At 46.7% G+C, this 15578-nt stretch overlaps 1 protein-coding gene across 1 annotated transcript in view; it reads right to left on the bottom strand.

Annotated features, from left to right (window-relative positions):
* Positions 1-2993: 2993 nt before the first annotated feature.
* The window catches only part of LOC146202741 (alcohol dehydrogenase class-3-like), a 75439-nt gene continuing 62854 nt past the window's right edge, over positions 2994-15578 (bottom strand). The window contains exons 7-10 of the mRNA XM_084585013.1: positions 14763-14893; positions 14345-14480; positions 8260-8398; positions 2994-3740 (exon numbers count right to left, since the gene is read on the bottom strand). Coding sequence (XP_084441139.1) covers positions 3716-3740; positions 8260-8398; positions 14345-14480; positions 14763-14893 — 431 coding nt within the window. The 3' untranslated portion in view covers positions 2994-3715. The remainder of the gene's footprint in view (positions 3741-8259; positions 8399-14344; positions 14481-14762; positions 14894-15578) is intronic.

The raw sequence follows: 15578 nt of genomic DNA, 5'->3' as shown, positions 1-15578 counted from the left end.
CACACACACACACACACACACACACACACACACACACACACACACACACACACACACACACACACACACACACACACACACACACACACACACACACACACAAAACGCATGTTCGCTATCGCGAGGCTTGCCGCGAATACTGCAGTGCCCGTATAATTGAGCGCCGGCGCAGCGGGCATATTTCTTCGTCAACCGCCGCGGGACCATGACGTTCGGGTGCGACGTGCGGGCGGCACGACAGCTGTTGGCCGATTAGCACGGTAGCCACGTGTTGCCGTCGTCCGCGAGCGAGTAAAGCAGCGGCGAGGATCGGCATGGAGGTCATCACCGTGGTTCAACCCGCTTTGTTCGGAAGTCGTTGCAGCGCACTGAAGAGAAGCTCAAAATTCTGGCTCTCGCAAAGAGAGGTTGGTTTTCTTCGCATTATGATCGTAAGCACCGTCTTCCAGGCCTTCGCATGCCCATACAACTACGGTGAAGGATTTTTTTTTTTTTTTAATGTACTCCGAGAGGTTATGGGGCTTGTACTTTACTGAACGTGCTGGTCGGTAGATCTGCTGGCGGCCTGCTTAGCCCGCACGTTTCATTGTTGTTGTTTTTGCCTTACAGAACTTCCGCGTGTCTACGTCATTGTAGGACATGTACTGAGGAGCCCTGGATGCGCTGCACCCTGCCGCCTTACCCTGAAAAGCGATGTTCGAAATAAAAAAAAATAGCTCGCTGTTTATGTGCAAAATACGATCGCGGTACACGAATGCCAAGATTTGGGGCCTTCTTCATTAGATCATGCATAAGTCACCTCTTTCTCGAATGCTCAAGAACTTTTCATTATCAGTTTGACACATTATACTAATCCGGCCCTTAATCTATCCACTACTTCGTCCCGATCCAAAAACGTCGCGGAAATCGGCTGATTATAATAATCTGACCCGTTAATCAAGCCACTAATCTGTCTCATGTCCAAACTTTCAGGTACATGACGGTTTATACTAACCCAACCCCTTAATTTATCCAGTAATCCGTCATAATTTCCAAATTTTTGGCTGGGTAATCCATTTGGTGAGTAAACTTTGAAATTTTTGATGTTCCGAGTTTTTACTGTTTCACATATATTTATATAGCAAAACATATATAATTATTCTGTTACGTACATATTCCCGAATACTGTTGAGTTGTGCGTTGACTTTCTCTAACCCTTAATTGACAGTCTTTGCTTGATTACTCGGCTGGCAATTACTTGCTGACAACTGACTTTACAAGGATTGGGAGTACGCATTGACCTCCGACTCTTCTGCGAATTTTGAAATGACGCCTGGCAGCGACAAGATAAACCAAGAAAGAGTAAAAATATGCTAAACCTTTTTCTGCTGACAACCATGAACTAACACAACTGATCGCACATCTTACCTGTGCGAGATATGCTTTGGTTGCATGAGGCTTTATATAAGTATGTTACAGCGGGTGCGCATTAGTTAATATAGTTACACCAGCACGGTAGTACATCTGAAAATAAACCCCAGCCGCACAGAGATAGGCAACATGAGTTCCAGTAACCTTTATTCGTATTATGTTCCAGTGCGGGTGCCATTAGAGCGGCAGACTCGTTTCACGCAACGCGAAATGCGGCATGACCTTCACCTCTACGCATTGCGACCAAAACCAACAGCGTTAACGTGCATTCATCGTTCGCCAGAGCTTGGCTGAAGACTTCGCGGTGAGCTTTAACATACTTTTTTAAACCCGCTCTCCATTTTTCTTCTGTTTGTACACGCTGTAGAAACAACAGGGTAAACAAACCGGGAGCCTAAATCAATTCTGTGCGCAGTATACGGGCTTTTGCGATAATTCTCTTCCCGTTGCTTATGATCATTACTGTAGAGCTATCGTCAGCTCGCTCACATCTCACTCAAGCCTTGGTGGACGAAGCAAGCCGTGCCCATAACACCTCCTCGTCCTCTTGAAATGATCCCCTCATCTCCAGACTCCTTTTAGAAAAGGGAAACCTTCGGTGCGCATGCGAGCGTTTCGCTCACCACGACCTCACTGGCTGACTTGTGCGTTGGAAAGAGGTCTTGAATCAAAGGTTGCGCCTAATGCGTGGCTCTCACCCCCGCGGTAACACCGTTGTGGCCGGTGCAGTCAACGTTGCTGGAACCAACTAGTTCTATATAGTAACGTTGGGTACAGTACCAAGCCCCATGAGAGGCCGCCTGCCCCTTCAGTCCTCCACCCGTCTGTGAGGTGCACACACCGCCCATCTTTTCTAGACATGTTCACCTCTACATGCTGACCGGCACAAACCTGCTTCGATGCGGGCCTCCTCCAGGTCGACAGGCGGATGTGGAGGTCTGGATATTTGGTCCTCCTTACCTGCCTTTACCGGATTCTCTTAACGAATCTGGCACGCGCCTGTAATTGCAGATAGTATTTTATGCTGCAAAGCATGCTATAGCTATAATAGTAACAAAAAAAGCTCGCTCACATACTCTCGAAAATTTTACTGTGTGGCGCACGCCGTTCTTTGAGGCAGCTTCACTATGGAAATAGGAGAGCGTGCATGTGATCTTGGCGGTTAATTCCATCAAGAAATGAAAACTGTAGAAGCGTTTCCTTTAGGCTGTGCTCGTTCCTCAGGCCATCGCGTGCAGTCCGGACGGAGGGCAAGCACACGAGTCTCGAAACCCCCCAAATGAATGCCAAGAGGAGTTGCAAGAGGTTTAACTTTTCGTTTCTTTTTTTTTTTTTTTTTTTAATACAGCGTACTTTTCTGGGTGTTTATTTCAAAGCGCAAGTTTCTGTTATAGATTAGGGAATTATTGACTTTGCAGTATTTAATTCGACAATCGTATGCGGTCAAAAGTCATTTAGAGCCTTCGTCAGCGTTTTTCGTCGGAATAAACCATTTATTTGCCAGTTAATTAACGTTGAAAAGGTTTTACTTGAAGCATGTGCTTCTGTAAGAAAATACTGCCACCATTAAAAAAAAAAAAAAAAAAACTAAGGAAAGTTACGTGAGAGAGGTGGATGACAAAAACGTAACGGTGCAGGTTGGTAGGTTGTCACGCAGGGTTGAGGACCGGGATCACATATCGTCTGCGTTTTGATGGCACCGGCGTTAGCGCCGCTCAGTCATGGCTGTAGCCAGAACATGATTATTTTTATCTTCTGACGATCATGCACGGTTTCTGCAGTCGATAACTTCTCTAAACTGGTGATGATAGGAAATAAAAATTACTCAGCTAGCAGTCAATTAGGAGTTTGCTCTTCCCAGTCTGCGGAGGTGTGTCAGACAGCGATGCAAATTGCACAACTAGCATGCTTACCCAACATTGACGAAGTGTAACTAGTGCTTCCTTCTAACTATGCGTTGCATGCCAAGAATTATATTTTTCGGTTACAACCGAGTTTCGGAGACCGAATTCGGGGCATTTTTATCGGTTTAAAGCGAAAAGTCCAAACCCTATGATATATGATGACCGCTCCCGAATATCCCCTCTTTATCTTTTCTGCGGGGAAGCTGCCTTCAACCCCTAAATCCGACCACATATCTAATTCAGGAACCTTTTAACTGCGGAGGATACACCAAGAGAAAAAAGCCTGGTTTGAATAAGCAAGGAATCGCAAACGAAAGACTGTGCAGGTGAGCGAAACGTTTCCTCTTCAACGAAATGAACACGGCACGGAGCGAAGATGAACGGGAGGACTTCCTGGTGCGTCAGAAGCTGATGGTGGTGCGAATTCTGAAAGAGACATTGAGGCAGATTTTTCTTAACGCCGGTCACCTTAGAAAAAAGAACAAGACAGTTGAGAAGGCGCACTTTTCAAAATTTCTTCTCAAAACGCAATAAACAGTCATGCATCAGTAACATCACAAAACGTTCATAGATTAAACAATAATGAAATTGATCCCGTATCAAGTGTCAAATATCTAGGAATATTTATAACGTGGGATGCTCACATAGAACATATAACAAACAAAGCTGTTAAAAAAATTGGACTTCTGAAACGCCGTTCACCACTTGCGAAATACAAGGCATAGCGCTTACACAGCGCTGGTCAGATCCTCTTTTGAATACGTCTCTGTTATATGGAACCCTCCCCACGCAGCTCTTACAAACGCTCTGGAAGCAGTGCAAAATAAAGCAGCCATATTTATACTGTCATCCTATACTCACGTCATAAAAGCGTATCGGCACTGAAATACACACTGAATCTTCAGCGGCTACGCGTAGAAAGTTTGCCCGCTTGTCATTCTTTCATACGTTGTACTACAGCGACCAGCCATTTTCCCGAAACCACATCTTTCCTGCGCCCTATTGCTCAGCTCGCCTTGACCACGCGCATAAAGTCCGCCCCCTCGATTTTCGCTGTCACACTAAAATATCAGAAGTCACCGCTCGTATTGGCAATAAATGAATGGAATGCATTGCCATCTATCATTGTCAACCTGTGGGATTCGGGCTTGCTGCGGCTGCCCTTTGCGCGGCCGCCGCCCGCTTCCCAGTTGTTCTCCCCGTTCCCTTTCTCCCGCCTGAGGCGGCGGAGAGGGGCTCGAGCGACTTGTCACTGTCGTTCGGGCCACAGCTCCGCCCTGGCGTCCCAGTGGCTGTTCTCATTGGCGCCTTTTGGCGGGAACACGGCACCGCTTCGACAGCCGCGCTCGCGCGACTGTCCGAGCGGAGCCCAGAGGGAGACTCCTCCGAGACATCGCAAGGTGCGTACGCAACTGTTCTTGTCTGCCGGCCTTTGTCCGCGCAGACCAGTGTGTACTCGAGTTCGTCTGCTCCGGGTCTTACCTGAGAGCGAAGCTCGAGCCTGTCGATCGTGATCCAACGATCCGCGACAGGCGTACCTTGCGGTGGTTGCCCACACTCTCTCAAAGGAACCCTTTGGTCACTGCGAGAGAGATCACAGCACGCCCTTGCGTGCTTGCGGCGCGCACTCCGTGTCACTTGTGCGCGCAGGGGAGCCTTGCTCCTCGCGCGCTCCCTTGACACGGTGACTGCGTATGTGTGTGTATGTGCGTTTGTAAATATGCGTATGTGCGTTTGTAAATATGTGTGTGTGTGCGTCTGTGTGTGTGTGTGTGTGCCGCTGGAGGGTGGGATTCGGGCTTGCTGCGGCTGCCCTTTGCGCGGCCGCCGCCCGCTTCCCAGTTGTTCTCCCCGTTCCCTTTCTCCCACCTGAGGCGGCGGAGAGGGGCTCGAGCGACTTTTCACTGTCGTTCGGGCCACAGCTCCGCCCTGGCGTCCCAGTGGCTGTTCTCATTGGCGCCTTTTGGCGGGAACACGGCACCGCTTCGACAGCCGCGCTCGCGCGACTGTCCGAGCGGAGCCCAGAGAGAGACCCCTCCGAGACATCGCAAGGTGCGTACGCAACTGTTCTTGTCTGCCGGCCTTTGTCCGCGCAGACCAGTGTGTACTCGAGTTCGTCTGCTCCGGGTCTTACCTGAGAGCGAAGCTCGAGCCTGTCGATCGTGATCCAACGATCCGCGACAGGCGTACCTTGCGGTGGTTGCCCAATCTCTCTCAAAGGAACCCTTTGGTTACTGCGAGAGAGAGATCACAGCACGCCCTTGCGTGCTTGCGGCGCGCACTCCGTGTCCCTTCGTGCGCGCAGGGGAGCCTAGCTCCTCGCGCGCTCCCTTGACACGGTGACTGCGTATGTGTGTGTATGTGCGTTTTGTATATATGTGTATGTGTGTGCGTACGTGCGTGTATGTGCGTTTGTAAATATGCGTATGTGCGTTTGTAAATATGTGTATGTGTGTGCATACGTGCGTGTATGTGCGTTTGTAAATATGCGTATGTGCGTTTGTAAATATGTGTATGTGTGTGCGTGTGTGTGTGTGTGTGTGCCGCTGGAGGATGGCGTTTCAATAAACGTCTCCTTTGTGAACTTGGAGGTTGGTGTCCTTGCAGCGAAGTGGTCTCCTCCCGGTGGAGGTTGAGTGCGCGCTGCAGTGTTTCAGTGTGCGCGTGGTGACGGCTGATCGGGGCTTCGGCTCGCGCGACGCTCGAACCCGCGGTGGTTGGTGGCCTATGACCACGTAGAAACCACAAACCATACCGAGCTATCATCTCTTCAAACAGCCTTACTAACATTTTTAAGCGCAGAGAGTGGGTTGCAGAGTGCTTGATTAATGAACATGTTGTTGATGCTTTTATAATTTTTTCTGTGTCTTTCTGCTTTTACGTTCCGTTATTCCTTGTGCTATGCTGAACTGTAACCGAGCTTGCTTTGTCTGTTATGTTGTTTGCCAAGTTCTTGATTTTGCTTTTAAGCCCAAATGTTAACTGAGCTCTGCCAGGTCTACGTGTTCTATTTGTAATTGGCTGTTGCTTTGTTTGAAACATCCCTTCTTATGTAATGCCCAGCCCAGTGCCTTTAGGGTAAATAAATAAATAAATAAATAAATAAATAAATAAATAAATAAATAAATAAATAAATAAATAAATAAATAAATAAATAAATAAATAAATAAATAAAAGAATCGATTACACGCAGTCGGGTCGATACAGTAGCTACATCTCATGCTTCCACTGAGTGCTTGCATGGTTAAGAAGATCTAAACGTGTCTGCAGAACGAGATATATAACCATGTCAGCTGAGCAAGACATTTAAGTCAGCCAAGGTGAACTACATACAGGTAATTACACCTACGGAACTGTCATCATTTTCATAAAGTAGGCTTTTTGAGTGAGAAGAGCTCTCTCTTCGGCATAGCGCTGCTAGCAATGGTGTGCACCAGTTAACAGGTCTTAACTCTCAGATCAGCTAACACCGAAGAGTTCACTTTTTAGCTGTCCTCAATTATCTAGGGGCTTGCGTAGTAGCATTGTAAGTACTATGCATATCAGTTTTAGAACTTCGAAAATGGCACCCTCTTCGCTGCCGCATCGCAGGAACGAAGCTCGCTAGCGTCGCGCCTCTCACGTGCTCTCTGCCCTCTCTCTCAGCAGGGCGTTGCGAGCAGAGCATGCGACCTGATGCGACCTCCGCGAGGGTTGAAACCGACACGCGGTTGGAGGCGTGGCTAGCACACAATGCGGCAGCACGGTTTCGCTTTAGACTCTGGAACATCTGATCTGTGAGTATCATACGCGCCGCAGCGTGCCACACTTTCTTCTGGCTTTTGCCGTATTTGCCTACCCTCTTCCACCTTGCAAGAGATTCTTCCCCCTCGGGACCGTACCTCCAAGCCCTTCCATCTACTCTATGCCTTCCTGGAGGACACCGGCCTGGCCAACATGGCTGTTGGGGCGCATGACAACTGCATATCGGCGCGGCGCAGCGAGACGCGACAACCTCTCTCTGTCTTACCTTTCCCCTTCCCCTTTTTCCACTATCCGCACGCTGGAAGTTAACAGGCCCGTGCCCTCCCATTCTTCCTTTTTCCTATTCAACCACACAAACAAGCAAGCTTAGTTACTTGTGCTGCAGCGGTGAGTATAGGATGGCATTTTCAAAAATCTAAAAAGTAATATGGAAAGTAAAATATAAGAACTGTTTCACAAGGAAAAGAAAGACACAGTATTTTTCACTTGTTTCTGTGGACACCTGACCCGCGGCGTAAGGGAAGGGAGGAAGGCGGGAGTGAAAGTGGAAAGAGAGGAGGAGGAGCCGTAGTGGAGGGCTGCGGAGTAATTTCGACCACCTGGGGATCTTTAACGTGCGCTGACATCGCGCAGCACACGGACGTCTCTCCGTTTCGCCTCCATCGAAACGTAGCCGCCGGCGGTCGGGATCGAACTCAGGTACTCCTGCACAGTAGTAGGGCGTCTTACCACTGCACCACCGCGGCGGGGCGATATGGATAGTACTTATAGATATACGGTGCGCTACAAGTCTCTCGAAAAATGCGGAATCTACTTGGAAACTGTATGTTTATTGTCAGTTAACGAGCCTGATATATTAGTTGACATCTTAGTTGTATACTGGTGCACACCACCGCTGACAATGTCATGCGGAAGAAAGCGCCCTTCCAACACGAAAATTCGATTTTCAAATTGAAAACAATATTAGCTGAAAGACTAAGCTAGTCACTGCTGCGTGTTTCTGTCGCATAACAGAGGTTTCATACACAGACATTTCTCCAATTTTTTTTTTTTTTTTTCAGTTTATAATTTCCTGTCTAACGTCTAAAACGCTTGTTTGGATGCGTATGCAGGCAGTATATATACGCAACTGTAGCGACATAGAAGAGGTATCTCGCTGTGTGGGTGTCATTATAAGATCTATAATAGTTTGAGCACTCACGATAGGCCGCCCTGCATGAAGGTGAATGCGTCGTTGATTCTCTCCAAGTGCACCCTGTGTGTGATGAGCTCATCTAGCTTGATCTTCTTGTTCAGGTAGAGATCCACCAGCTGAGGCACCTGGTCGACCGACTTCCACCCTGCGCGAAAGGGCGAGCGCAGTGTGTGTATACCTTGTCGCCAGAGGTCGTGGCGGGAGCACGCCAACGCTCGCCAAAGCTCCAAGTCAGCAGCCTTGTGAATGAGAAAGGAGGTCACGCCGCATACCAAAGGCTGCGGTTACCGAGCGATGAAATATCGCAGAAACAAAAACGAAATGGACGAAGGTCGACGTCAATGCCTGAGATTCGCGAAAAATGCCGCCTTGAATGGCAAGCGCTGCTTGTACGGGAAAGTGCAAATGATTGCAAATTTGTCGTCTGACGCTTCTACTGGCGTATAGCTAGAATTATTCGGTGCTGCACACTTAATATACGCAATAGGAAGGAGCAGCAGTAAAAAACAAACAAAAAAAAAATAGAGCGAATGTGAGTGGGTGGCGATTCGTGGGAAGCTATTAAAGAGGGACACTGAAGAGAGAAGGAAGTTGGCAATATCGATACCACTTTTACTGAAAACAAAGGTAGAAAAGAGCGAGAACGGAAATACAGGTATCGCCGGCACAGTCCGTTCTCGCAAGTACAGGCGCCATGATCGACGCGCAATTAAGGATACCGGAGGCTGACAAATGTGCGGTTACACCTCTGAAGTTTGTTTCGAAACTGCTAGCCTATACTTTTATGTTGGAAGGTAAAGAAAACCTGAGCTTGTCTACTTCGTTTCGGTGCATTTCGGCGCTTCTCAAAAATGCACTTTGCATTCCCACGTGGCTTCATTTCTGACCTGTCTCGGTTTACAAGCTCCAAGAAAGTCTCAGTTGTCCTCCGACAAAGTTCATGCCCCGGCAAGCGCTTCCCTGTTGAAAAATATGGTATTAGATGTATACTGGATTGGGTATATCAATTTATTTGCACAAAACAGAGTATAGAGCTGTCGCTGAGAGAGATAGAGAGAAGGGAGGCTGGAAAAAGAGCTACAAGTTTTAGAATACCATTGGTTAATGGTTATTGAAAAACAAAGATGAGAGGCAATTTAACAGTCTACTCCTTAGATTATTCTGCAGCAATGCATGCGTGATGTTACGTTGACTTAAACATCCGAGGTAGACGCTCTCGGTTGTTGCTTCCGATGGCATTTTTGTTCTCGTTGGCTTTGGAGATTCAAAACTCTCGCTTCTCGTTTTCGAAGGCGTTGTTGTCCTTGCTTCAAAGATTGCGACTGATGCTTCCTTATGCGATCGCGTTGTCTGTGCTCTTCCATAGTCAGTGTTGTGTTCTTGCCTGTCGCTCACTATACGAAGGCGATGCGTTCTGGGCGATCGGCAGCAGCACACGGTGAAGGTTCCGCTGACGACGACATCATTATGTGAGGTCATAGCGTCTTACCAACACAGAGGACAGATGATGGGAGCGATATCCAAAATCAATATGGTCGTTCAAGCACCAACGCCGGATTAGCAGAGTGCAGAATTTTGACCAGCCAGTGCACACGCGCTCATTGGTTCCGATGTACCAGATTTTAGACCACGTACCATGCGGACAAGTGGCAGCACCTGGTGTCACCTCTGCTGTTCTTGTTTGAACGGCTGTCGGCTGTGTACCTTCCGGCGGTGGCAATCCTGGCGCCATGACACGAGCTAGAAACTCTCCTAAACTATAGCAATCTTAGTGCTTTTGCAATGTCGCTATTACAGACAGTAATTAAACAAGCCGTTCGCACTTTCTACTGCTTCAGTTGACGATATTTGAAGTAAAGCTTATAATAACAACAACACGCGAGATTTTTTGAAACTCCTCGGAGCTTCTGGGGCATCCATGGATGTCCTGTACCTATGGTGAACGGAACCGGTCAAAGTGGGGGCCTTTGGCTTTGTTAATCTGTCAAACGGCAGCTTTTATTTACTCCGGACTCCCGCCATAATTTGTACCACGATGGCAAATAAATTGAATCGAATTGAATAGGAGTTGAAAATGCAGCCGTCAAATGCATTATAATGCAACATAATCGCACAGGAATTCCACCTCACCCTTTTGGAGCCTTACACGAGTGCGCTAGCAATTACGCCATGCAGATTTCTGGAACGATTCACATTTATTTATTTACACGCAGTCGCATGACTCCACGCAGGAGTGAGCACAAAAAATTACATGCACCACACAATAATTATTACTTTTGTAGAGTTAATTACTGCGCTTTTTTGCAGATATTTTTCTGAAGCGTTAAAATTGCCGCGCCGTTAAACGAGTGATCAGGTTTTGCACAGGTGCTTTGTCACCTTCACTCAGTAGTAAGTACATACGAATTCTTGCAACAGACAGGGCTATCGGCCAGCGCATCAATTTGTGGAATAACGCGTACTATAGTTTCACATTTGCACTGTGGAGCAGCAACGCTGACAACTTCCGAGTAAGCCACTTACGGCGTAAAACACCGAAAAAAAAGTAGAACGAAGGGCAGCTCTTTTGGTTTATATTAATATATACAGCAGCGAAGGAAACAGAAGAAATTGTGCGATACAGGTCCCGTGTTTCTTCTTTTTTTTTTTTTTTTTTTTCTGTCACAATGCATGGTTCCCCCCTTGCTACAATATAAAACGCTCGTATATATAGCGTTCTTTATTCTTCAGTCGCGACGGTGCTGCGTTTAGAACTCAGGGAAGTTATCTAAGGCTGGTGCGAACGAAGCGACGGCTGCGGCCAGCGGTAACTTTAATTTAGGCTGCTGCTAGAGCGCACCGCCCGCCGCGCGTCAGCAATACGGAGGCAAGGTGATGGTTTGAGTCATTTTTTTCTATAGCGTCTAAGGAAAAAGCTGAACTTGAGTTACGGCGGCGGAAAAAAAAAAAAAAAAAAAAAAAGCTCTTGAACTTCGAATTGAAATATCTCAGCAATAAATGCGTATTTTGCTGTCGGAGAAGTGACAACAAAGTCGCGAAATGGCGCACTATTCTATATTGATAACACAAAAATAGTGGTATACAGCTTTCGTCAGTGCCCCTTTCAGAGCTTCGCACTGTTTGGCTTTTTTTATATATATAAATGACAGTCATTCGAGGTTTTGAGACGGAAGTGTTTCATATTATCATTTCTTGACACCAGCAGTGTAGTGTTATCTTAAGATCAGTCGAACTATACGTCACATGTGACCTCTTGCAAAGTTCCTCACCGCTCGCCGCCAATGCTACTGGCTGGAAGGTGGATCTTAATGACAACAGTTGACTGAGAAGGAATATTAGTGATAAAAATCAGAAATAAAAGAGCAGGATTCCTAAAAGAGCCGTACATTATTGATGACCTGTCTCTAACGGAAAATTATAGCGGCTCAGATAAAGTAAAGCCAGGATGTACGAACAATAAATGGAAAGAGGACAACAAGCGCGTACCCGACTTGAACTGGAACCAACAGTCTGTCCCTCTAAAAAAAGGTTTCTGAATATGGGTAATAGCACGCTGCCTTTAACAAACTGGATTCCAAGGGAAGGGAAACGTAGCAGGGGGGCGACAGAAGGTTAGGTGGGCGGATGAGGTTAAGAAGTCCGCAGGGGTCAAGTGGATGCAGCTAGCACAGGACAGGATTAATTGGAGGAATATGGGAGAGGCCTTCGCCCTGCAGTGGGTATAGTCAGGCTGATGATGATGACGATGACGATGCCCTAATATTTTTATTTCTTTTTTTTTTTCCCACCCAGCCTAACGAATGTCACGAATGAGTGCAAATGCTAGTACATGCGATATTTAAGGTTATAACAGACCCGCCATACTTTTTCTTGCGAAACAATCTCACGTTTTGGGTCAGTAAGTCCAGTAAGAATAATGTCACCGGCTTTAGATCTGGTCGGAGCCTAAGGCGTTTGCGGCGCTGCTCTGGGGGCCCCAGCGAGCGCTCATCGACAATCACCGCCAAAGCACTTTTAAGGCAAGGGCCGATCGGTCTGTTTATTTTTTAAGGCGAAAGTCTTTACAGGCTCATCAGTGTTAGCAGGATCTGTGCGTTCGCGAGATGTGTCCGCGAACGATGTGTTTCTCACGCCAGGCACGTGAGAAACATCTTAGTTCTTATCTCTTTCCTGTTGTCTCCGTAACGTAGGGGCAGACTACGACGCCTTCAAACCGGTCGTCATAGAGCCCCTCTAGGTATTCATAGTCACTGGGCCTCCATTAGGTCTCCAGGAGGGCGCACGCCACCTGCCACCTGCTATGAACAAGCGCCGCAACGAGCGCGCGCCATCGCCGCCGAGTGGAGCTGCTCAATTCTAATACGACACTGAAGAAGCCCTGTGTGATCGACGGGGTTCTGGCAAATAAACATCAGCCCCAAAGGCTTTTTCCTTATAACTCTGAAGGGTCTTAAGTGCCTCAGGAAGTTTTTTATTCGTTTTGTTTGTACGAAAATACTTTAATTTGAACCGTTGTTTTCATCTGTGAGCGGCGACATTTCGAGTACGTGCGAGTTTTCATCCAGTGTTCTCGTCACAAGCTGCCTCACATATAGAGCAGAAGTTACGGGATCTTCTGCCTCACATATAGAGCGGAAATTACGGGATCTCCCCGCTACTCTGAGCATGCTTCGACATGAATATCCGGGACAGCGACCGGCCAGCGCGCGTCCTTGACGATTGGCCGCAGCGCAACCAGCTGAGAGTATAAAAAGGCAGACCGCAGCGCGCCCGCGGCAGTGCGCTCTGGGGTGATGTAGTCTATCGAGCAACTCTCGCCGCTGCTCGCTCTGGGAAGGTATTATTCTTTTCTTCACCGGGCCTGCGATCAACTCATCTATCTCCTCATCTTGTACGGCCGCCGCTACCGATGAACTCTGCGACTATTCGACGCCTCATCTAACAAGAAAGCCGTGAGAATTCCTTTTTGCCACAGAATGTCGGTTAATTGGATATTGTTTTCGCCTTTGTTTAAACATTATTTTACGCCGTGTTTTCTGTGTAACTCTTTGCCCGTACTTACTATATCTGGAATACTTGCTATGTCATCTTTATAGTCTTCTTTCACCGCAATGTTTTGTTCATCGTGTTTTTCCCTCTTGTCATTTACCGAGTCGTCTTTTATCACTTCCGTGTCGTGGCGTTTTCTTATTTTTTTGCCCTATTATTATGTAGTGTAATTTGGACTACTAACTATAAATATCCAATTGTTTGTAAAAAAAAAAGTCACTTTCTTGAACTTATTCCTCAATTACACACCGACACACGTACTTCACGGGTTGACCGGCCTAACTTTTAACTGTGTCCTCAAACCTCATAGAGGGACGACGGGTAGCCGTAAAGGGGATGCCGCGTCTCTGTTGACCGTAAATGCGAGGGTTTGTGACAGTTCTGATCTCTTGCTGTGAATTTTTGAATATTTAAGTCAGCATTGTAAAAAAAAAAAAAAAAAAAGCATCTGTCTCCTTCGCAAATTTATAAACATGAAGTGATGCAATCTATCTTTAACACGAGCTCAGCCCTACCGCGAGACGTCGCCGCTGTTTTCATATCGCGTTCCCGCCTATGCAGGGCAACGAAACCGTGAAGCGTATACTCCACGTGTGAGGCATCCAAGGTTCAGCGAACGAGATAATCGTGGAGATCTGGGAATTTTTATGATTAAAACATCAGCAGAACATTCAGTCTGTATGATCGATTAGAAATAAGCAAGCTTTAAAAAGCGTAGACGATGGATAATAAATAAGGCAAGAAAAAAAAATGAAATTGAAGGAAGTTAACTACTGCATCGACAGAACAGTATTCAACGCGAGTGATGGCTTCCACCATCACGGCGCAAATACGACGCTAGTAAGCATTTAAGATGACATTATGCCCTACGCAGCAAAATTAGAGCAGTTATGGTGTTATTATCGAGATACGTGCTTCTTTTTTGTGCGTCCTGTCCGCTGAGCGTTCCGAGGATGGCTGGTGACTGGCAATATACATGCCTGCCAGCAGGATTGCTCAGCACAATGACTTGCTGAGCACGAAGCAAGCAAGCCCCACGCACCTCCGAAAACGCATCCTCGCCAGGCACGGCCGGCGGTGAGCTGAGAGGGCAGAGTGGAGATCACCTTGTCCGTGGGCGCTGCGCCCAAGATGAAAGACTCTCCCCAGCCGGCGTGGCATGACTCCAGCGCATCCCTCTGCGATGCAAGGAATGAATGATGCTAACATGCGCTAGCTATCACGACTGCACAAAACGAAAGCAGTTCGATGATGGAGATGAAACGTGCCATTTTACCGACCTTTTGATTATTTCAAACACCAGTAGAAATTAAATAGCCGCGGACTAACCGCTGAAAACATTGGCGCTTAAAATAAAGTCGTCTACTCCTCCTCGCCCAGCTGCCGCACAAGTGGCCAATAGCCACCGGGTAAAGCGCCCAGCGCCAGCCTCCTTGCAAAAAGCGGAGGGGAATACACACCATAGTGCTGACGTTGCCGATGCACTCGAATGTGAAGTCAGGGCCGCCGTTTGTCTTTTCAGCCAGGTGCTGGACAATACTCTTGGACAGCGTGTTGGGATTCAAGCACTCAGTGCAGCCAAACTCCTTCGCTGCGTTCACACAGAAAGAGTGACATGCGCTTTATTAGAATTTTATTTATTTATTTATTTATTTATTTATTTATTTATTTATTTATTTATTTATTTATTTATTTATTTATTTATTTATTTATTTATTTATTTATTTATTTATTTATTTATTTATTTGGTCATACTGCAGACCCAGTGAAGGGTCCTGGCAGGAGGGGCAACAATTCCAAAAGAAAACAGAAAAGCATAACGTGCAAAAACATGAACATAAAATATACACGAGTACAAGCAAGACAGCAAATCAGTGCACGGCCTTTTCTAGAATCAAAGTCCTGAAGGGATGATAATGGCAGGTTATTCCATTCGGTTATGGTGCGCGGGCGGGAAAAAAGAAAATTTGAAAATGTTAGTTCTGGCAAAGTAAGGTGTTAGTGATTCGGTGTGCGTATTTCTTGTTGCCCTAGACGATGCCGGTTTAAGATACAAATCAGGAGCCATTAATAATTTATTATTTTTTAGTAGAAAGAGGAATTTTAGCCTGTGTATTCTGCGCCGAGATTCAAGGGACTGTATGTTATGTTTAAGCATTATGGTAGATGGTGAGTCAGTGCTGCGATATTTAGAAAATATAAACCGAACAGCCTTGCGTTGAATTCTTTCGAGAACATTAATGTTAGTTTTAGTGTGTGGATCCCAAACAGTGCAC

The sequence above is a fragment of the Amblyomma maculatum genome, chromosome 1 (genome assembly GCF_055883805.1).
Source record: "Amblyomma maculatum isolate TAMU_Amacu chromosome 1, ASM5588380v1, whole genome shotgun sequence".
NCBI classification, from domain to species: domain Eukaryota; kingdom Metazoa; phylum Arthropoda; class Arachnida; order Ixodida; family Ixodidae; genus Amblyomma; species Amblyomma maculatum.
Note: the sequence above shows the minus strand (reverse complement) of the source record. Positions and strands in the feature narration are given on the sequence as shown.